This window comes from Callorhinchus milii, unplaced genomic scaffold (assembly GCF_018977255.1).
Source record: "Callorhinchus milii isolate IMCB2004 unplaced genomic scaffold, IMCB_Cmil_1.0 Scaffold7, whole genome shotgun sequence".
In the NCBI taxonomy this organism is placed as follows: Eukaryota; Metazoa; Chordata; class Chondrichthyes; order Chimaeriformes; family Callorhinchidae; genus Callorhinchus; species Callorhinchus milii.
The window spans coordinates 6,759,975-6,783,370 of NW_024704748.1; the positions used below are offsets into that span (position 1 = coordinate 6,759,975).

Sequence of the window (23,396 nt, forward strand, 5' to 3'; positions counted from 1 at the left end):
AAATATTTTGCAGTCTAATACTTATTTTCATTGCCCAGCTTTCCCAGAAGAATTCTTTCCAATATCAATAAGAGTAGATGGCTGTCCAGCCTGTTTATACCGTCCACATGTTATTTTTCCAGGATTATGGAGCTATCATCACATTCTGTTCACTGAAAATATTTTTCTCTGGAAATTCATTTACCGTATAAATATTTCTGCCATATTTTTAACACTGATCTGATAATAGCTCTCCAATGCTATCCCAGCTGCCGACGAACCAAATAATGATAAGAATCCTTAAATTCGATACCGCACTCTTCATGTCAGGAAGACATCACAAAGTGTTTCACAGGAAGCCTAACCCTAATGTGGAGGATCGTGATTGTGTGTTTTGTAATCACATTGTTAGATGGATTAGTAATGGAAAAGGGTAAGAGAGTGGTTGTTAGCCTTAAAAATAGGTATCTCAAAGATCACAAGAGAAGTTCAGATGAAAAGACTCTTTGGCTCATGTAATAGTGAGACGACTCAAAGCGCTTCACAGAATATACTGTAAAGTGAATTGATTGTGTATTTTGTAGGTGAAACGTGGCAGCAAATTGTGCACAGCAGTGTCCCACAAATACTCATACATTGAGTGACCAAATTATTATTATTTTTTTGGAAGGGATTATTGCCCCCAGAAAGTGATTCACAAATTGACTAACAACCAAGTTCCTACTTACTGATAGGTAAACAGAAGCACGTGGAGTGAGGAAACTTGCCTAAGGTTTTGTCCTGCCCAGGAATCAAACCTGGGTCCTCTTGCTTGCAGGGCGAGTGCTCTAACCAATATGCTACAGGACTCCATGTAATCTCATCCTTCCAGAATACGCACCCAACCATCCTCCCTTTACAGAATCATTAGTCATTAGTCTTTTTAAATGAGTCTGACATCCTGGCCTAAACCACCCTTCCTGATAATTAGTTCCAGTTGTTAATTATCCTCTGGGCAATTAAATATTTCCTGTTGTCTGTATTGATACCACCCTCTGTAACCCTGAACGCGTGTCTTCTTGTTCTGCTGTCTCAGATTATCTGAAAGTATTTCTCTGAGTTTATTTTCTCAATCGCAAATTTTTATCTTCCTTCACAAGGTTCCCGCAAACTTTATAGAGATACACAAGTTATTATTGTAAAGTCAACCCAGAAGAGATGTAAACAAACAAAGCTTGTATCTGATGTAGTCAAAATGTATCTCATGTTGTCAAAATGTCTCAATGAGTTTCAAGGTAAATTACATTCAAATGTAATGATTACTTCTGTGGGCAAACAGTTTGCCAAGTGAAAGGACAAAACCAAAACAAAGCTACCAAACAAATGTAACTAACTGAAATACAGGTCCTAATTGTTACTATGTTTGTACGTGTATACGAAGTTAATAACTTTCTCTCTCTTTGAACGTTTCATGTAACATGAAACGTTATTTACTGCATTCCTAATCAATGCGAACCTATCTTTCTCTGTCAGATGCTGACTGACCTCTTGTGCTTTTTTGTGTTTTTATTTCCCGTTTCCATCGTTCATGTTTTTTTTCTCTCTTTTTATCTCTGCAAATGCCTTTCAACCTCTGCGATACACAGGAAACAACTCTGGAGGGTGTCTGACAGCAACAACACACGGCAAATGTTTTGCACAGAGATCATTTCCCACCTAAACAGGGTATATTGTTGACTGTTCCACAGTGACTGTAGTTTTAAATTGTGCTCAGACTGCAAGCAATTTAAAGGTAGTGTCTAAATGAGTAGGGATGTATGTTTCATTGGAAAGACTCAGAAATCCCACTTGCACAATTCACTTCATGGCTGCTTGTGGAATCTTGTACAGGAATTATTTGTGAACTGCTGACGTATTGATGCAATAAAGTACAATAATATTTTTTATTTTTATTGTACTCTTTGTTTCTGCTCCATGTTAATTCTGCAGCCCACAACAGCAGCAGCAAAATTACATTTGTTTAACGCCTTTTACGTTGGGAGGACGTCCCAAGGCGCTGGACAGACAGAGTTTTGGAGAGAGCCTATTGGTTCGGGCACTCTCCTCGCAATTGAGAGGAACTGAATTTGATTTCCGGGCAGGGCGAGACGTTTGCCAAGTTTCATTACTCCACACACCTCTATTTACCTAGCAGTAAGTCAGAACCCGGTTTTAATAGAATGCTTACTTGAAATCAATAGCCTATATATGATCTTGTTCTCTTTAATGGAAGGCCATTGTAGTGAGCAGAACTATTGGAGAGACAATACATAAAATAATGCCGCAGTTAATGGAATTGATATTGCATTTCAAGTAGGCTCATGAGATGCTAATTTTGGATCATATACTGTGTCCTCTCCTAGTTCAATTCCAGGAGCTATTCCAATAAATGCTCCCACTGAGAAACTTGATGGAATATCAGAATGAATTGTTTCCCCTCAAAGTCCTGAGAACACTATCCAGGCAAATTCACTCCAAATGGAGAACGACTCATCCAAAGTGACCTTCTGCAAGTAGAATGTGCACAACTCTTACCCTACATCAAATATTCTGGATCACTGCTCTCAATAAATAATGCTTCGCTGTGTATTACAGGATGAAAGCAGTCGAAGAATAGAATGCTTTTCTGAATTGTTAAATATGTTTGACTAGAAAGAAAATCAATCACTTTGCATTATACTTTATCGTACAGCACAATAACCCAGTTCGAAGAGTTGCAAGGCACTTTCAAAGATTAATCATGGGTCTTTGCCATCAAAATGCACAGCTCCAGCTATGTCTGCATCAGCATATTCTCTGCCAATGGAAACCTTAACACTGTGCCACACAGCACCTGCCATGGGGTGGGGGGGAGCAGTAATATCAAATGAAACGTAGTGTAGATGTAATATTCTTCACCTGGATACTGGGGTTTCCATGAAAGGTTTAAATTATGAATATGGCTGGCTTAACACAATACCACAATGCTACCTTGACAACAGCACTTTGATGTGTGTGGTCACTTGAGTATTTGCACAACTCACCAAGTTTTCAGTGGTTGTTGTAATGGAAAGTGAGGGAAAACCTGATACTTGTTTGGAGTAAAAACCAGAAAACAAACACACTGACTATTGCGATATGTGGTGCAAAATAAAAAAACCTAAGAATTTATGTTTAAAATACTGTGGCTGTTGGTTTTGGCCCTTTATGAATGCATCTTGGGATCTTCAAGGACCACATTATACTAACAAGTCATTTTAAAAAATATCGCATTCTGAATACCTTTCAATAAAATAGGATGGCTTTCAGCCATTAAACCCCATTCTTTGGAACTCCATGCCAAATTGTTCCCTCCTCCCACTCCCCCCACCATCAATGCCCACTTCAAAATGCACCTCCAACAGCGCTTTCAGTCATTTTCCCCTTCTCATCTCCCACCCGCCACCCCCTGCCACCCCCCAGCTCCCAGCCAGGATTGTCAAGCGCTTCGAGATGTCCTCCTGATGTGAAAGGCACTCAGTAAATGTAAATTGTATTGCATTAGTGAGTGCTGGTTTATTTCTTCTTAAAAAGAATGGGTGCTTACAATTGATGCTGAAATGATCATATTCCTTGCACAAGATACTGAGCCCAGCATATCACAATTTCACAGAGTGCCACATAGGAAATTGCTGTCAAGTGTAGTGTAGTGCTTTGGCAAACTCGGCAGCCAATTTGAGAACAGTATAAAATCCCATAACCAATATGAAGTGAATGAGCAATTTGAAGGATCGTTGGCCTGGACACAATAGGAATGAATGGGGGGAGGGGGGGAGTGATTGTATCTCTACCAATGCTAATTTAGGTTTTACACATAGTTTGATTGAATGCCTCCTTCACACCAGTGCCTCAGTGGGTTTGTTGACATGGACTGTGAATATGTTAAACGATAGGCAGGAATGGAATTATAATAACTCTGCGACAATTAGATTTAAAAAGGGAGGTGAAAGTATTATTTAAGTAACAAGTCTTTGCTTATGCCACTTTCTGGAAGTATGTCCAACAATAAGAATGAGGTGAAGAAAGCACTGATTTTTGTCTATCAACCTTTCTCAGTGTCTCAGTCTTATTTAGGATATTAATGCAATACATTTCACGACGACACAAAGACAACAACAAGATTACATTTGTATAGTGCCTTTCACATCACAGCATTTTTCATGTTCAGAGGATGTTTCAAATAGCTTAATATTCATGCCAAATAGATGGTGGGCGGTGTGTGTGTGTGTGGAGAAGGGATGTGGAAGCTAAGGATGTGACCTTTCAATTGAACTGGCACGAAAAGTTGACTCACTTTCCTTTCTCCATAGATGCTGCCTGACCTGCTAAGTGTTCCCAGCAACTTCTGTTTTTGTAGCCTTGTAAGGTTGAGAGCATGTTGAAACCAGACAAGTTGGCCAATCATCAAAAATCCCATGAATTATTCCAGAGGTGCATGGTTTTACCATGCACATCTGTTCAGTGTTCCCAGCGACTTCTGTTTTTGTTTCAGATTTCCAGCATCTGCAGTATTTTGCATTTTGCCCACAAGGCTATATTCTGATTCACTGTGGCACCAATATGTAATAGGGTACTTGCCCTCAGAAAGCCTGTCAATTTCATCCTTTAGAATGACTCACACACAAAGCACAGACACTTGGACGAGAAACTGGACAGGAGCCAATGCCTTTGAGATAACACTCCAGTATCGCCAGGGGAGAAACAACAGAATTACGGGAAAAGAGGTAAACACGAGGAATGGGAAATGTCAAATTATTTTAATGAGGATATTGGTATTCTTTACTTCTATTCTATTCACATACACACACACACACACACACCACACACACAGATCTTCGGAACCATCCACCCACAGTAGATAAAATATTGCGGAATAGGAAGCACAAAATTGAGATCCATTGGTCAATTTTTGCTCAAATGTGTTCTCTTCCTGGGGAGATCAGACGAAGAGTGTAGGATAACATATTTAGGGCTTCGTATGAATAGTGGAGAAATGTTCAGAGGAGCAAAAGCAATAATAATATTTGCATTTGATATAGCACCTGATCACATTATCAACATGTCTCAGGATTTACTGTAAAGTTTAGTGACTGGGTATTTTGTAGACAAAGTTGTCAGCCAATTTGTGCGCAGCAATGTCCCACAAACAACCATGAAGTGAATGGTCAATTTTATCTAAGGGATTGTTGGCCAGGACAATAGGAGAAACTCTCTTCTCTTTTTGAGTAATGCTATGGGAATCTTTAATATCCCCTTGAATATGGGGACTCAATTTAACATCTCATCTGAATGACAGCACCTCCAATAACGCAGCACTCACCCAGCACTGTACTGGAGCGCGTTCCTCTGCTATTTGAATTCAAAGTCCTTCCATGAAGCTTGAACCCACAACTTTCTGACTCAGAGATGAGAGTGCTACCAACGGAACCGGCTGATATGGTGTGGGGTACATTGATCGTTCTCCCAACAAATCTTTATTTTGGAATAAAGATTAAAGGACTTGGTAAGAGATTTGTCATTTCAGAGATCAGTGTACTTACTGTTTTAGGTCCCCAACAGTAGGATCATTTAAACAGAGAAAGAAATGAAAGGTTGTGATGAAGAGAGATGGGATTGGGGGGGGGGGGGGGGGGGGGGAAGGAGATAGAGGTACCGCGGAGTCGGTTTTTTGTATACATAGCTGTGACTCAATGGGGTAGACACATTGACCACTGTTGTGCAATGAATGGACCTTGTGAACCCTATGTTATCATCTCGGAGAAAGACACTGAACTATCATTCAAAACACCTATTTACTGCCACTCCAAACTCTGGTGCCAGTGAAGACAACAGATTCCATCATTTCTGCAGCTCTGCAGAGAAGGACTCAGACTCCATCAAGAGGTTTTACAATTACCTAGTGCATTGACCACAACAAAAGGGCTCGCTGGACAAAACAAACTAAGACACTTATTCTCCAATGGATACAAGTGGAGTCTGGTTGCATATTGGTCAGAACACTTGCCTTGCAAATGAGAGGACCCGGGTTTGATTCCCGAGTAGGGTGAAACCTTAGGCTAGTTTTCTTATTCCACCGCCTGTGTACACCTAGCATCAAGTGGAAACCTTATTGTTAGACGATTGGTGGGATCGCTTTCCGGAGGTAGTGAATCCTTCAAAAATAAATAAACTGAGAATTTGATCACTCAATCCATGACTGTTTGTGGGACACTGCTGTGCGCAATTGGCTGCCGCGTTTTGCCCACAAAATACACTGTCAATTCTCTTTTCAGTATATCCTGTGATGCTCTTTGAGACGTCTCGATGACGTAATCAGGCGCTATATCAAATGCAAGGATTATTATTATTACAATGCAGCATTTACTGAGTGGAGGTCGGCTTTAAAGCAAAGCAAGCGGGAATGGCAGGGGGTGGGAGGTTACTGTATGGGAGTCTGAACCTCTGCCAGTTATTTGGAGTCAGGTGGAAGAAAAACTTTGGCTCCCGGCCTGATTGACTGCAGGAGGTGAACCTTCAAGAGGTTGGCTTGAGCAGCAAATGCATTGGCCAAGGGAAATAAAGGCAGGAGCGAGGGGCTGTTAGATTAGCGTCAGACAAAGCAGCCTTGGGCTGAGCCCAGGCTTTAGCATTGGAATTTGAACTTTCCTACAATGTAAAAACTATGTTTAAAATGTTTCAGGAATTAATGCCGCCCCCCCTCAACCACCCCCCACCCCCAACCCTAGCACTTTTTAAAATGTATTTATTTATTTGCATTTATTGAAAATAAGATAACATGGAAGTGCGAAAGGAAGGGAAAACAATATCCCAATTGAAATGAAGGAGTAATTAAAATAAATATGTTGCATTGTAAGAGAGAGAAAAAAAATCTAAATGCTGGCACCCTCTCTCAAGATTTCACTGAAGCACAAAAATAGATTGAGAGGGTTGGTTCGAGTGCTGGTTTGGGTTTCACCATCTAATGCCAACACTCACCCACCAAAGACTACACGTGCTGCACAAACCTTGGAGACACCTAACACACACCTTCCTATCCCAGCTCACATTATAGCCACAAAGCTTCAGGCAATATTCTGTCAAGGAAATCGGAAACAGAGGGGAAAGAGGGGAAAAATACCTGCATTCCCATCTTCAAAACAATTCAGAAATAATGTAAAAAAATGCATCCTTATGGGATATTGCCTTCATCAAAAAAGTATTTTTCTTATCTCCCTCTCCCCCTCCTCTTTCCCTTCCTGAAGCTCCTAGTGTTACTTGGAACAAAATAGATTTATGCAAAACAAGGCATATGATGATTAAAAAAAAACGCCACATACTTGTACAATAGTTTTGTGCAGAGTGGTTCGCCAATAAAACAAACAAGAAACGTAAAAGGTGGATTTGGAATAATTTGCTTCATAATAATCACTTCACTGCGGTCCACAACGTTACAGCACCTCTTCATTGGATGCAAATGGTGAACCCCCCCCCAAAAGTGATTTAAATGGACCTCTCACCACCTTTTAGGTGATTTAAAGGGACCGCTCGCCTTCACACACCCCCCACCAGGTAATTTAAAGGGATCCCTCACCACCTTTTAGATGATTTAAAGGGACCGCTCGCTCTCGCCCCCCTCCCCACCAGGTGATTTAAAGGGACCGCTCGCCCTCACCTCTCGGGAGCTGGGGCTCCGGCCCAGCCTCTACTGGACGAGTGCCCATTGGCTGGCGCCATCAGCACCCCCGGCCTGTCATTGGGCCGAGCGCAGAAGTCGTCATCGGTACCTTTCAGCCTAAAATAAAGAAGTTTCGCATCTCGCTTTTCTGGCGGCAACGCGTGAAAACAAGTGGAGAGAGAGGAGAGAGAGAGCAGAGAGAGGAGAGAGAGAGCAGAGAGAAGGAGAGAGCAGAGAGAAGGAGAGAGAGAGAGAAACTTCTACCCCATACACACAGAGAGAGAGAGAGAGAGAGACAGTCAGAGAAATTGGGACAAGGAACGAACTTACCAGGACTCGACAGTACAGCAGAGATCTTAACCAGACAAATAACTACTTCGGTGACACTTTTATGGTTCAGTTCCACCCCCCACCCCCCAAAAAAAAAAGTTGATCGCGTTTTTATAGATACAGATATATATATATATACTGTATACATTTAAACATTCTACAACTGCGTCCCCTACTTCAGTTCCGGATCTTGGAAAGGTTTTTTTTTCCCCCTCTCTACCTGGATATCCTTCCCCAACCCCAACCCAACCCCAACTCCAACCCCAACCCCATCCCAACCCCCAACCCCATCCCAACCCCCAACCCAATCCCAACCCCCAACCCAACTCCAACCCCAACCCCAACCCCACCCTCTGGCGTTCAATACCTCCTTGAAATCGCAGCAGCTCAACACGATGTGCTGTGTCGGGTCTGGAAGCCGGAACCCGCTCCAGGTGTTGGCGTGTTTGACGGTCCTCCTCTTCCCCGCGACCGGGAGCGAAGCCGCAGGAGGCGACGGACACCTCGGGTACCAACAGGCGTCGGTCTCCGGTCTGCAGGAGCTCCAGTCCGATCGCTCGGGACCGGTCTACTCTCTGGGTCGCGCCGCACGGGACATGGTGTCGGTGCACATGTTCAAGCTCTACGACAAGTACAACCGCGAGGGGAACCGACCGAGAGACGGGAACACCGTCCGGAGCTTCAAGGCGAGCGAGGGTAAGCCCAGCACAGCACAGCCCAGCACAGCACAGCACAGCCCAGCACAGCACAGCCCAGCACAGCCCAGCACAGCCCAGCACAGCACAGCCCAGCACAGCACAGCACAGCCCAGCACAGCCCAGCACAGCACAGCCCAGCACAGCACAGCCCAGCACAGCACAGCCCAGCACAGCACAGCACAGCACAGCCCAGCCCAGCACAGCACAGCACAGCCCAGCACAGCACAGCCCAGCACAGCACAGCACAGCACAGCACAGCCCAGCACAGCCCAGCACAGCACAGCCCAGCACAGCACAGGATCGGATCGGATCGGATCGCGGTGTCACCGACGCCCGGACTCGTACGGTGGTTGTGTTCCATAATGTCTCGCGTTTGGAGGAGTTGTTGCGGTTGAGCGGTTCAGAGCACTCGCCTCGCAAGCGAGAGATCTGGGGTTCATTCCTGGGTGGGGTGGTGGGGGGTGGTGGGGGTGGGGGGTGGTGGGGGGGAAACCCTGGGCAAGTTTCCTTACTCCACACACCTGATAATAATCCCTCAAGAGAGAGTGGGGGGAAAAAAAAACAATCCTAAAATTGGTCAAAATTTGTCTGCCGCGATTCGCCCACAAGTAGAGAGTCAATTCATCTTATTACGGTAGAGGCTGTGAAGCGCTTTGAGACGTCTGGAAGACGCGAACAGAGCCAATGTCAAAGCCAAGGATCGTGACCGTTATTTGATCGAGAGCGCCTTATCCCGTCTCCGAGACGCCCCGAAGCGCTTCACACCGTATACTGTCGAGTGAATTCATTGACCGTTTCGCTGTGGACCAAACGCGAACAGCGGCGCAATTGCGCAAAAAAAGTTTGGGATTGAATGACCGAATAATTATTATTGGGGAGAGGGGGAGGTGTGTGTGTGTGTGGGGGGGGGGGGGGGGGGGGGTAGATCCATTTGCACTTGTTCCGCACATTTTTTTCTTAAAAGTAGATCCATTTGCACTTGTTCCGCACATTTTTTTCTTAAAAGAAACACATATTATTTAAGCTTTATGATGGATCACCATCTCGATTGAAGTGTCCCTATGTTTCCAGTTTCGGTTGAAACGCATCGATGTTGTGTTGCGCTTCAGGTCCCGTTGAAGTTATTCAAGTTGCTGTCAACCTCCCAAACAGTCACACACACACACACACACACACACGAGACTGACTATTAATTCACTAAGGGCATACACCGAGAGGTTATTCATGTTTTTTCAACAAAAAAATCATCGCCCAGATTTTTGCAGAGGGAACACTTTTTTTAAATATCAATAAGCAAAATTCTACTTTGTGTGTTTGCACATTGGGTATTTGTGGGTGGTGGGGTGGGGGGGGGAAATATCTTACCATCTAGACGAGCTGCCCAAGTGAGATTAAGAGGTCTGAAATAGCGCCCCCTTTCAGTCACCTCTGCCTTCACTTTTTTTTTCTTCTGGGTCGAAAATGCATTGGGTTTGAATGCTTTTTACCTGCTCTCTCTCTCTCTCTCTCTCTCTCTCTCTCTCTCATATTACTGTACCTCCCACGTCTCTTCTCCAGCTCCAAATCATCCCCCGAGCTCAGAGTTAATAGCAGCAAAAAGAAAATATCACTTGGATCATGTTTACCGTTGTGTTTGCCTTTGCAGAAAAAGCAGTGTTTTAGACCCATCCTTGGAATTTAACTCTGAGAAATGTACTGTACCCATTTCTTTGTACTTTTCTTTCTGTGCTGCCCCCCCTTTTTTATGATTTCATGTGCTGGAATCAATCGAGGAATCCCGGTAGCAACTCCTCAGAATAGAAGGAGAAATGATGTTTAAGTGGTTAAATCAAGAGCAATAATTCACCGTCGCTTATCCAAAAGTTATCACAGGCCCTCAAACTGTTTTACACAGAAATCAGGAACATCATCTTCGGGTACCAGCCAAAGAAATCGGAATTGTAGAGAGTAACACGACTGTGTTAAGAATAATAGTCAATTTAATAACAACAACAAGATTGCATTTGTATAGCAATAATATTGTCAGTGGACAATAAAGACGTCTCAAACGTGTAGACTGTGAAGTGAATTCACTGCATATTTTGTGGGCGATAACGTGTGTTGATCGAGGGGAAGGTATAATTCAGAGAGAGAGGGGAGAGAGAATGAGAGGAGCTGACACGATGCAAAGGGTCTTCGTCGAAAGATGGGGAGGAGCAAATTCGCATCAACTATTCTTACTAATCTTGCAGTTAATCCCAGAATAATGCAACATCTTCCCTGTTAAAACCAAGGTCGCAACACACAGGCTGCTGCTGACAAAAAGGGAATCGCCACGCTATGCTTACCTTGAAGGAGTCGGTGCCAATAATAATAATAATTAATAATAATAATAATGATACTGCAGCATTCAAATGGCAACAGAGCGGTCGTGCCTGATCGTTAATATCTTTTCAAACCGTTTGTGAAAATAAAAAATAGTCCCCTTATTGGAACATGGGGCAACAGGAGGTTGTCAGGAAAATTACCCTACAAGTTAATGGTTTGTGCGCTGCGCAAGGACTGGTGTGTGTGTGTGTTTATGTATGTGTGTGTGCATGTATATATTTAAATATATATATTTTAATATATACCTAATATATCGTAACTCTGGAAGTCTAAGGCATTCCGCAGAGTGGTGTGCAACCTGAGTGCAGAAAGACTTCATAAAAAGGATTTATCAAACTAACACTCATCCCTGTTAAGAGACCTGTTGGTTCATTTGAAAACTATTGGTATTTTTTTTGCTGGGACCTGTTAAAAAGTGTTAATTTTTGTTTCTGTCCCCCACCCCACCCTACCCTACCCTCTCTCCCAGAAGTGACGGGTGACAAAGTGATGTACGATTTCAACCTGACCTCCATCCAAGAGTCCGAGAAGATCTTATCCGCCACGTTTCACTTTTTCACGCCCAAACGCTGGAGGAACCGACACGAGTTTTGCAAACGCTCCAAGAGTTTCTCCTGCGCTTTCCACCAAAGCCACCAGACCCCCCCGGTGCGTGTGAGCTTCAGGGGCGCTTCCCCCGCCTCGCCCGTGGGGAAGGCGCTGGGAAACCTGACGGTCACCCCACACAGGAGGGGCACTTGGAGCGTGAACGACATCTCGCACATCACCAAGGAGGCGAGGAGGGGAGAGCTTCTGATGCTGTCGGTGGAGCTGGATTTCGGTGAAAGACTCCAAAGCCCGACTCAAGCCGCCAACTTGCCCTACATCTTGGTCTATGCCAACGACCTGGCCATTTCTGAGCCGAGCAGCGTGGTGGTCACCCTGCAGCGCTATGGCCCGTTCCCTTCCAGCGAGGAAGAGTCGACTCAGTCTCCCAACACGTCTCGTGTCCGGAGGGAGACCTACTTCTCGTCCCTGCAGAACAACGAGCTCCCCGGGGTGGAGTATCACCGTTACAACAAGCACGACCTGTGGGAAAGCGCCTACAAGTCGCTGAAACCCAAAGTGCCCCGCAAGGAGAAGAGGCGCAAGGACCAGGGCGACTCCGAGCAGGTGGGCAAGTCTCAGGTGCTGCGCTTCGACGAGAAAACCATGCGCAAAGCCCGCAGGAGGCAATGGAACCAACCCAAGATCTGTTCCAGGAGGTACCTGAAAGTAGACTTTGCCGACATTGGTTGGAGCGAATGGATATTATCTCCCAAATCATTCGACGCCTATTACTGTGCCGGAGCTTGCGAGTTCCCCATCCCCAAGGTAAGGCGGTCCACACAGCGAGTTCAGAAGGCCAGTGATGCATTTGGGAAAGTAAATGTTTCAATCTCGGTTGGCGTCTGGTTCCAATTATTTTTATTCAAGCAAAACACGGGAGTGTTACAGTGGAGTCAGAGTCGCCCCCGATACCTGCTCTGGCCACAGTTCCCCACCTCCCCCCCCCCCCCCACCCCCCCTTTTCCGGCACCCAAACCCCACCACGCAAAGGGAAGAGAGGTTCATGGAGTTTCAAAGCTGTTTTCGAAAATAATTCGAAACCTAATTATTGAGGACATGGCACACTTTTCCTTCAAACCCCCAAAAAAGAAAGAAAGCAAAAAAAAAAAAATAGGGGCGCATGGATGGCATGGATGTGACTTGCAGACTCCTAATTCCAGGCTCAGAATAACACCGAACCCTTTTTTTCCTATCATTTCCTACCGCTGTGCTGTGCATTTTTAATTCAAAATTCGAGACACGCTTGCGGAGATTTTCCCACGTAAGTCACGATGGAAACCCACGCGTAGAGGGCAACAGAAATGATTCATGGCTTGGAAACTCAGTGCGATGCACACTTGTTACTGAAACACTTTGTGGGGGTGGGGGGGTGGGGGGGGGGGGTCGAGTCGAGTCATGTCACTGAGGTTGCTTGTAATGGTGGGGGGTGGGTGGGGGGGAGAAAGGACATTAATAAAATTATCAGATGGCTTTTTTAAGCATGTGGTTCTGGTTAGCGCCATGAATTAATTCCGCAGTATTTGCAGAGATGTTTTATGCCACTGAACTTGCATTGGGGGGGGGGGGGGGGGGGGGGAGGGGGAGGGGGTGGGGGTGGCATTTCTGGCTCTGTTATTTGGAGGCTCTCCTTATTTATGCACCGAGTTCTCTGGTTTGCACTTACAAATTAAACTAGTTAGGCGGTGGGTCGCAAGTCATTTGTCAAGTCACCAGCCAACCGACGTGAGTCAAAGGGCTGGTGGGAGTCGGGGGAGTGTGTAGAGGGGATGGGGAGTGAGAGTGGGGATAGGGGAAGACAACACGACTGGATGGGTGGGGGGGTAGGAGCTCAAAAGGTCAAGAAAACGCATTAAAACTCCCAGATTGTCCCTCTCGACTCGTTTTCAACAACTCACGTGTATAAATAGCGCCTTTTTGGGGGGGGGGGGGGGGGGGGGTGGGGGGCAGCAAAGAGAAACGTGTCCAAACGAGAGGTCGCTAAAGCTGGTCTGAGCCACTGAAGGTCCTTACAAAAGTGACAGAGGTGGGGAAATAGCTCGCTTTGTGGGGTGAGATGTGCACATCTCAAGTCTTAAGACGAGGTCACTGGGAAAGAGAGAGAGAGTGAAAGAGAGAGAGGGTGTGTGGGGGGGCGTGGAACCTCATCAATTTGTGTTAGGGGAGCGGGGGTGATGTTTGCCTGAGCTGACAACTCAGTCGGAAAGGGACATACAACGTTCAGCAACTGACAGCGCCCGTTAGCCACGTGTTTTTGGAGGAAATGGGAGTCCTCGAGTGGAAGTTCACAGTGTGCAATAAAAGTGGCACAACTCAGGGAACAGCCGGACTGCAGTTGCACTTAACACGTGCATGTTATGTTGCATGGCTGGTTGTTGCATGGCTGGTTGTTGCATGGCTGGTTGTTGCATGGCTGGTTTCACACGAAAACTTCAACGCACCCTTATGTTGAAGGCAGAAATATGCACCGGTTTAACTCAAACAAAACCCCCCCAAAGACAGGCGGGATTTGTGTTTCTGTGGTTAACGAACGACTGCAATGATCCGATAGGATTTTTTTTTTTTTTTTGCGCAATTTGTGAGATTTATTCCTGATCACAGGGAATCATTGGGGGTTAGGCTGGAGATTCGGGTTATCCACCACTGAATTATAAACGGGGTTTAAATCTCCTATGAGTTCAAATCCTATTAGACTGGTAATGTTGGCCAATTCTAAAAAAAATCCATTCGCTCCAACAACAGCAACAACATGATTGCATTTATAGAGGACGTCCCAAGGCGCTGGACAGTTGGGTCGGGATCCAAGCGATGTCAGCCAAGCCTAACTGATGTTGAATTCTGTTGTGTGGCAGGCTGGATCAAATTGCATTGCTACTTACTCATTTCCACCCCCTCCCACAAGAAAAAAAAATGGTCCAATAACATTTAAAACGTGTTAAATCGGGGTTCGGGCTTTTTAATTCCTCCATGAGAAGGTTTTATACGAACTGCTCTGTTGTTCTTCCTCGTTGTCTTCAGTGAAATGTGCGGAATTCTAAAAGTCTTGTCTTTTGGACATTGTATTCCTGGTGATAAAAATGCTTCCAAGTTCTTCCTCCCTCCTCCCCTCCCACCCCCCACACACACACATTTGGAGACAAACTTGCATTTCCGCAGCCCCCAAGAAGACCAAGTATACAGCAAGCCTTTGCCGATAAGCAAGTGTTATTTGACTAATTTGCCTACGAAAATAGTCACTAGTTTGAGAGCATTTTGAGACGGGCCACCGACTCGATAAGGCGGGCATCAGATGAAATGCAAGGATTATTACATCAAACGCAACTGCAAGGCTTATCACTGACATGGCAGGCAAAACATCTTCACAAATGATTCATAAACTCACGTGTATACGGTTATGTCTGTGTAAATAGACACGTTTCAAAACCCATCCACTCCCTGGAGTTTGCAACAAACGGATGTGCATCAGTTAGTGGAAACATACCATTCACTTATCGTTTGGCACAGATAAAATACCACATATATAAAAAGGATCGTATTGTGTTTATATATATATATATATATATACTTAAAAGTATGTAACCTCTCTTCCTGCTACAGAAAACACTTCCCTTCTCTAAACTGCGACTCAGATACTGAGCCCACCCATGGGTTTGATTAGACACGGTTGTCCACATTGTGAGAGCGACCCAGATGTGAGACAAACGAGTTAAAACTGGGAATGATGTGGTGGTGGGGGTGGGGGAGAGATAGTTTTTTGGAGCAATATCACCACTCACAGAAGTCTGGGAAAATGCAAATCGTACATAGACACAGAAACATCAAATTATTAATAATAATCCTTGCATTTGATATACTGTAAAGTGCATTGACTGTATATGTTGTGGGCAAAAATTAAATAACGCCTTTCAAGTCAGCAGGAAGTCTCAACACGCTTCTCACACCTGATCAGGAACCCTGAGCTTTGGGGGTTGGGGGTATGCCGTTCTTACCGTTAAAGACGTGAAATATACAAAATGCAAAAATTATTGTGCCAATATTGCAATCACTCCTACACGTTTTTGATAGTGTGGGCAGACCAAGCAAAATGTGAGTCCTGAGACCTCAGAGCTTCTGGTGTAAACTGAAGCTTGTAATAATAATAGTTGCATTTGATATAGTGCCTTATAACACAATTGAGATGTCTCAAAGTGCTTTGCAGGATATAACAATAATAATCCTTGCATTTGATATAGCGCTTTTCACGTCGGGAGGACGTCCCAAAGCGCTTCACAGAACACACTGTAAAGTGAATTGACTGTTTATTTTGTGTCATGGAAGGAGGAATGAATGTGTGCCAGGATGGTTACCTTCTACGTTCCTCTTGCGGTTATAGCTTAAAAAAGATCAACGTGAATATTCAATCATCGTTGCAACTTCAATTTGATGAAAATATTTTTAAGGAGATTAATTTCCTCTCTAGCCCTTTGATTAATTCTGCTGGATCACGCTACTATCCCATTGCTTATTTATTTTTAAAAAAATATCGCTTCCCCTTCCTCTTTATGCTTTGCTTTCCTGGTCTGCAGTATTCGTCTCTATGAGTGCTTCCTCCCAGCATATGGTTTCACCATTTCCTTCATCCTGTAGCTACAACTGCACAGAGTCAAGATTGTCTTACTGCATAGACTTTCCAGTTTGTCCCCGCAAAGTCACAATCCAGTTTTATTTGGAGCTTTTTTGGAAGTACAAAAAATAATATTTGAAGCAAAAGTATTCTCCCAGAGAATAATGGCAATAATAAGTTGTGTTATTTTGAAGTAAGCTCTGAAAGCTAATGGTCAATCAGTATGATTGGAATACCAGCCATTATACCAAGCCAATTTGTTTGTGATGCAGATTCAGCTTATAGCAATAATTTCAGTGCACATCATTTAACATCTCCATCATTGAACTCTTGCTACACCGATCTGGTGTAATAATAATAATAATCCTTGCATTTGATATAGCAGCTGATTACGTCTTTGAGACATCTCAAAGCACTTTACAGAATATACTGTAAAGTGAATTGACTGTATATTTTGTGAGCGAAACTCAGCAGTGAATTACGCACAGCAATGTTCCAGAAACAGTCGTGGATTTTAAGTGAACAATTTATTATTATTATTTTTGAAGGAAATATTACCCCAGGAAAAGCAATCCGACAATCAACTAACAACCAGGTTCCTATTTACTGCTAGGTAAACAGACGCGTGTGGAGTAAGGAAACTTGTCCAACATTTTGCCCTGCCAGGAATTGAATCCAGGTCTCTTGAATGCGAGGCAAATGCTCTAACCACTGAGCTACAGGACTCATATATGACTTGAAAAATTTGAGAGACAAAAACGTAGATAGGTTATTCGCTACAGTATTGCTCTTTCAAATGCAAAGAACCACGCCAAGATAATACTTGCATTTGATGTAGCGCCTTATCACATCATTGAGACATCTCGAAGCACTTCACAGAACATATTGTAAAATGTAGTGACTTGTGTATTTTGTGAGCGAAATGCAAAAGATGATTCAAAGGTTTGGGTTTGGTATGTGATAGGATTGGTTTGCAGTGAAGGTGGATTGTATGCATTCAGTTCATTTTTCTGCCTTTCATTTGCAGGTGGTTCGCCCTTCCAATCATGCAACAATCCAGAGCATCGTCAAAGCTGTTGGGATTATTCCAGGAATTCCAGAGCCCTGCTGCGTGCCTGACAAAATGAACGCTTTGAGCGTTCTCTTCTTTGACGAAAACAAAAATGTCGTCTTAAAGGTGTACCCCAACATGTCAGTGGAGACGTGCGCCTGCAGATAGACTGAGTGGCTCACGAAGGAAACAAGAAACACATAGAACCTGAACTGCTAAATACAGTATCTGTATTGCCGTGTAACACAAGTCAAAGCTGCATCCCGTCTTGTCCAGTTTAGGAACTTGATACCACTTCTGTTCCCCTTTCTTTGTCAGTATCAAAATGCTCACTTACGGAGATAAGCAGCAAAGGGTAGATTGAGGGTAAGGTACCAATATTTGGAGGACTTTTATCAATTCAGAAAAGCCTTGTGTTCTGTTTACAACACAACCCTTGTCTGTTCACCAGGCAAATGAAGCAGTGTTACATCACCCACAACATCCCCTCAAAGATAGCAGGGCAGGATGGGGCTGAGTGTGGGATTTAAGCTTTTCTTGTGCTCTTATCTGTAAAATAATAATAGCAGGAATGCCAGTCTATTTAAGTGTAGATTATACTATATTCTTGATCTTGGTGTATTGTGTGTGAGTTCAAATCTTTATTCAGCTTCTCATTTATTTAATACTGATTTGGATTCTGGTAGCAAATATGGGATTCAGCTTTTGTTAAAAAAAACAAAAGTGTCAAATAATTATAGGGCTTTCCAGAGCACTTGCTTTCTAATCTTAGAACCCCATAAACTAAGCAACTGTCCAAACAGTAGGAGAAAAAAGGTTTTTGCTTCCAAGATTAATTCTGGAGAAAAATCTTGGTTAACCAATGGTCGTGTTTATGTAAATTGTACAAAAAAGAATTCAAAATAGATGCTTTCGAATTAAAATATTGTGATATCTAACATACAATGCAAAGTGCTAAAGCAACAAGTTTAAAATATGGCACTAATTCAATACCCATAAGATTTCAGCAAATGGGAGTCCTTGAAAAAAATACCTAGACAATCTTTTATCCAGGCTTTTCTGTCGTCAACTGGATTTCCACTTGCATTTTTTTTAACATTACATTATGACCAAAATAAAAATAAGAAAAAAAGATTAATTCTACCCAAATGTGATGTTGGAAATAATAACATCTATGAATGTATTTTCAGCAATGTGTCAATTCCTGAAAGCATGTTATGTGAAATGTGTGTAGTGCCCACAGGCTGCCTAAAATAATCTTACAGCTGTAACATGCAAAGTATTTTCAGAAATTAAAAGGTTGAGATTGTACTGAAGTTTCTCACCGACAATTTTATTAAACAATAATAATCCTTGCATTAGATATAGCGGCTTATCACATCGTCAAGATGTCTCAAAGTGCTTCACAGGATATGCTGTAAAGTGGAATGACTATTTTGTGGGTGAAAACATCTATTTTCAAAGCTGCTGTCCTGCAAGATTTGCTATTATTAAAGTCGAGAGTTACTTTTATGCTTTATTCTATTGTTTGCCAGCTTTTGCTTTGTCTGCTTCTGTGCAGCTTACCCCCAAAAGGTCATCTTCTCTCAGATATCTGCTTTCTCCTGCTGCAACAAGGTCCAAAGACAAGTCAAGGACTGACTTAGTAAGTATCATCATAATAATAATCTTAATAATAATCTTGCATCTAATATAGCACCTTATCACATCTTTGAGATGTTTCATGAGTATCTTGTGGGAGAAACGAGGCAGTCAATTCCACACAGCAGTGCCCACAAACAGTCGTGGATTGAATGACCAAATTATTTGTTTATTGAGGGATTATTAGCCCTGGAAAGCGATCGTCCAATCGACTAACAACTGGGTTCCTATTTACTGCTAGTTAAACAGAGGAGTGTGGAGTAAGGAAACCTGCATAAGGTTGCGACCCACCGTAAATCGAACCCGGGTTCTCTCACTTGCAAGGGGAGCGCGCTAACCACTACTCTACAGGAATTGCTCCCCTCAGCACTACCCATCTCTTTCTTCCCCGCCAACCCCCCCCCCCACCACCCCACCCCTTCTCCAGTCCTTCCCCCTGCAAGAAGAAATGGCAAAGAGAGGAAAATTGACATATATGAAGAATCTCACTATTCTATGGCAAAGCTTGGAAATCCTCTAAGAGAAGGTATTCTAAGGGCAGTTGTGCTTTCCTGAGATTGGGCAAGGATTAGTATTTCCCAATTTACAGATGTTGTTATTCATCACCTTCATCCACCTTTCTTCCAAAGGAGTTATTATATTGCATTTTCTCCCCTCTCTTGAAAGGTGTCGCTATTCCAATGGGATACAGTTCCTCATAGTCATTCATGTGGGAAACTAGACAATTTGTCCTCATCTAACCTGCTTCTGCACACACCTTGCAGTAGGTGTACAAGCATGGCAATCAGGAATGAGATCCCAGGCAGATATCCTACCAAATCTAGGCATGCAGAGGTTTATTGTACTGACCCTAACAGCGATCAGCTAACTCAGCACAGATGGGAAATCAAATCTGCAATTTTCCAGCCTGAATAATGCTTTTACCCATTTGGCCATTGATCAGACACTGGATTCTAAGGTTGGTGTGTATACAACCTCATTTGGGAGCTAACTGTGGAGAGGCGTAGTCTCCAAATACATTGATAAAGGAGGGTTGAACAAAATTACCATTGGGGGAAAATCATGGGAATTGCAGCTAGGATTTACAAAGGATCAGAAAATATTGTAATCCTGTCAGTAAACGAATATGTGTCACACTAAACCCAGGGATCTCTGTTCTGATGCCCCTACAAGGAGATTAGAACAAAGTTCTTGCAGGTCAGCAGGGTGCACATCTGGCTATTAGCAGGATTCAATTAATAATTCTTGCATTTGATAGAGCACTGATCATGCTGAGATGTCTCAAATCACTTCAGAAGAAATTGCTGGCAAATGCAGTGACTGTGTATCTGTAGTGAAATTAGAAACCTTGTGAATCCAAGTTGTGACCTCCGCTTGTTTGATCCCATTGTGTTTTCTGTCAGAAACATTGATAATTAATATGCTGATGGTTAACACAGATCTTCCCTTTTGGCCATTGGTAAAGCCACTTGCATTCTGTGCGAGGCTGAACCATGTAGATCAAGGAGGTCCTGTTCAATCCCTAGTTAGCTCTCAGTCAGGGTCACAGTAAAAGTGTTGCCTTTCACAAAAGGAGTTTGGATGGGGAAAACCCAATGACTCATTCATCTATCTTTCCAGAACACCCACCTAACTGTCCTCCCATTTTTGCAACATAAAGCTGCTTCTTAAAGGAGACGGGCATCCTCACGTCACCTCAAGCACCCTTTCCAATTACCTGTTCCAGACATTAAATATCCGCTGTATCATGGAATATTTCCTGGTGTCTGTCCTGAAGTTGCCCTTTGTAACCCTGAACCCTCTGCTGGCTTGGAATGTTTGAACATATTGTTCTGGCTTTACTTTTTCAATCCCGTTTTACAATCTTATATCTCTACAAGAACCCCTCAGAGACATTTCTCTTCAAGGGAAAATATCCCCTGTTTATCTAATCATTCCTCGGAGCTCATTTCTCTGACACTGAGGATCAACCAGTGGCATGTACCAGTTTAAATAAAACTGTCTGGAACACACTTGGTTTCAAGTCACTGCTGTCTGCAGGCAGTATAACATTTTACATAAAAGAATTTGAAAATTATGCACAAAGCTCCAAAAATGGGGCAGCACAGCTTACAGGATTTCCAGAGAGAGCAGTAATATGAAAGAATTATTGAAGATAATTCAACATATGTTTCAACAGAAAATAAGTGCAGACAGCATACTTTTTTTTTAAAATTCACTTTTTTGTAAAACAAATCCTCACCAACAAGAAAAAACATTTGTACAGTCATCCACCAAGGTTTTAATAAAAGCATAGTAGCAGGACTCTTACATCTCTATTAATGCATAAATACCAGCTGGATATAGAATATTGAATAAAAATAATTAAAAAGTCTTAAAATATTTGTCCAAAAACATCATCTGCATTATATGCCACTATTCTCTACATTAAATCAGTTTGGATAATTGCTCCCAACAATATTATGGCACAAACCTTGCATTCAAAGGTATGTTATGTACAGAATTGTTACTTGGGTGGGCATGATAAATAAATGCCTTCACAATCAATGACCCTCAAGTCATATGTTCCATCACCAATCAAGCTTTCAATTGGTTCCGTCAGTTGGGACAACAGTCGTCAAAACCCTACGGTTCCCAATCAAGTTTGCCAATTGTACCATGAAATTGCAGAAACAAAACTCAACACTCTTTACTTTCTAGTCGTTGTTTCCCCCTGCCCTGCCTCCGGCAATAAAAAGCCAAGTTTGAGCCAATGGTTTCAGAGGGAATCGAATTAGAAACTGCGGCTGAATCTTAGGTTACAAAATAAACCGTGGTATCTCAAAAGGTTTTACCATCTTGCTTAACTGCCTCCTAGGGATATATTACTTACTGCCTAATCATTTCCCAAAGACTGCCCTGAAATATTTGAGAACTGAAGCTGGCAGAACTTATGTTCGGTTAGATTCCACTAATTGAAGACGACAAAGCTTATTTTCACAGACGGTTCATGGGGAGAACAGACGCAATTAGAATGTCTACACTGCCACACTCAAACTGCTATTTCTACATGATCCCTTTCCTTCCCCCAACCCTTAGACTTCCGAAGGACTTGATCCCGAATCAAATCAGATAGATTTCTGTGGGGAAATAATATCTCAGGATACAGTATATAGTTTGTGACACGACATGTGCATGCAAGTGTTAGGATGGTGGAAGGCGAACTGGATGGACCTTGGTCTTCCTTCACCAAGCAAATTCTTATGTTCTTAACAGACTCTTCGACAGTTTCATATGGTTCAATAAGTGTCATGGGGGGAGAATTAGAGAGAGAGAGCAAGGGAGAGCATTTTATTCTCTTCTGGTGGATTTCCACTAAAGGAGCCAGGCAGGGACTTAGTTTAACATTTAATCCAAAGCACAGTTTGTTCAGCAATGCAGTGTTACCCTAATGCAGAGCACCTCAATGGAGTGTTGGCCTAAAGTGAATTCAAAGACCAGGCATGGGCTCGAGTCCATAACCTTCTGATCTAAAGGCAATGTGCTGCCAACTGAGGTAAATGAAACCTCGTAAAAGTAAATTAACGTATAACTGAGGCCACTCAAGCATCACAGCACATTGCACAGGAAAGAGACCAACTCAAACATTGGCTTTCTGTTGTGCAGACCCTTTCAGAACAGCACTGACTGAGGTCTGGGAATTCATTACTCTCAATCACAGATGGTCTATTGGATGGGGATTGGTTGCCACTTACGACCCAGGAAGAGTTAAAACCCAGAATGTTTAAGAAAAAATAATTTCCAACTCAGAGTTGGAGAAGACTCTGTGTGGATTCCATGGGCACAGACTCCCCATTCGCCCTTGAAAGCATAGAGTGGTGCTGCACATAAATCACGAGTTCTGCGTGCATGGAAAACCAGTTCTGGCCCTGGTGCACTTTGTGAACTCTTGATGAGCATTTTAAATATTTCATGCAGGGTTTGGCTGCTGTCAGGACCATCAATGTAGTTGTCATCCAAGATGGAAAATGCTGTCGAGGGCACGTTGATCAATAGTACATATTCTATTTCCATCTCTGAATTAAATGCAATATATTTTGTTAGATGGATATCACTCAACAATACTATCTTCTATCCCTTGCAATTTTTCCTTTCAATGTTCTCTCCTCAGCTCATCTCTTGAGCAGGTGCCAGTTAAGCAAGCAGTTCCTTGTTACCTTACCAGAGAAAGCATGCATCACGTGTTAGCTTAGATAGTGAGTGTCAGTGTGGATCCATTTAACCACCTGAGAAACTTACAATATAATAATAATCCTTACACTTGCTACAGTTCTTCGTCATGTTGTCAAGATTCTCACAGAGCTTTGCAGGATTTATTGTATCGTACAGTGGCTGTGCATTTTGTGGGAAAATGTGGCAGTCGATTTCCAGATAGAAATGTCCCATAAATAGCCATGAAGAGAATTGATGACG

The 23,396-nt window shown here is 43.1% G+C and overlaps 1 protein-coding gene across 1 annotated transcript; it reads left to right on the forward strand.

The window, feature by feature from the left end:
* Positions 1-8,394: 8,394 nt before the first annotated feature.
* Positions 8,395-18,614, forward strand: gdf10a (growth differentiation factor 10a). Its single transcript, XM_007904588.2, has 3 exons — positions 8,395-8,695; positions 11,534-12,417; positions 17,280-18,614. Exons 1-3 carry the CDS (start codon positions 8,395-8,397, stop codon positions 17,469-17,471), a joined length of 1,377 nt encoding a protein of 458 aa, XP_007902779.2. The 3' UTR covers positions 17,472-18,614.
* The last annotated feature ends 4,782 nt before the right edge of the window (positions 18,615-23,396 follow it).

Bases quoted from the DNA above. Each gene is read 5' to 3' on its own strand.
- gdf10a (XM_007904588.2), top strand. From the start codon at position 8,395: ATGTGCTGTGTCGGGTCTGGAAGCCGGAACCCGCTCCAGGTGTTGGCG. The intron at 8,696-11,533 runs GTAAGCCCAGCA...CCTCTCTCCCAG, and splicing joins GAGCTTCAAGGCGAGCGAGG to AAGTGACGGGTGACAAAGTG. The intron at 12,418-17,279 runs GTAAGGCGGTCC...TTTCATTTGCAG, and splicing joins GCGAGTTCCCCATCCCCAAG to GTGGTTCGCCCTTCCAATCA.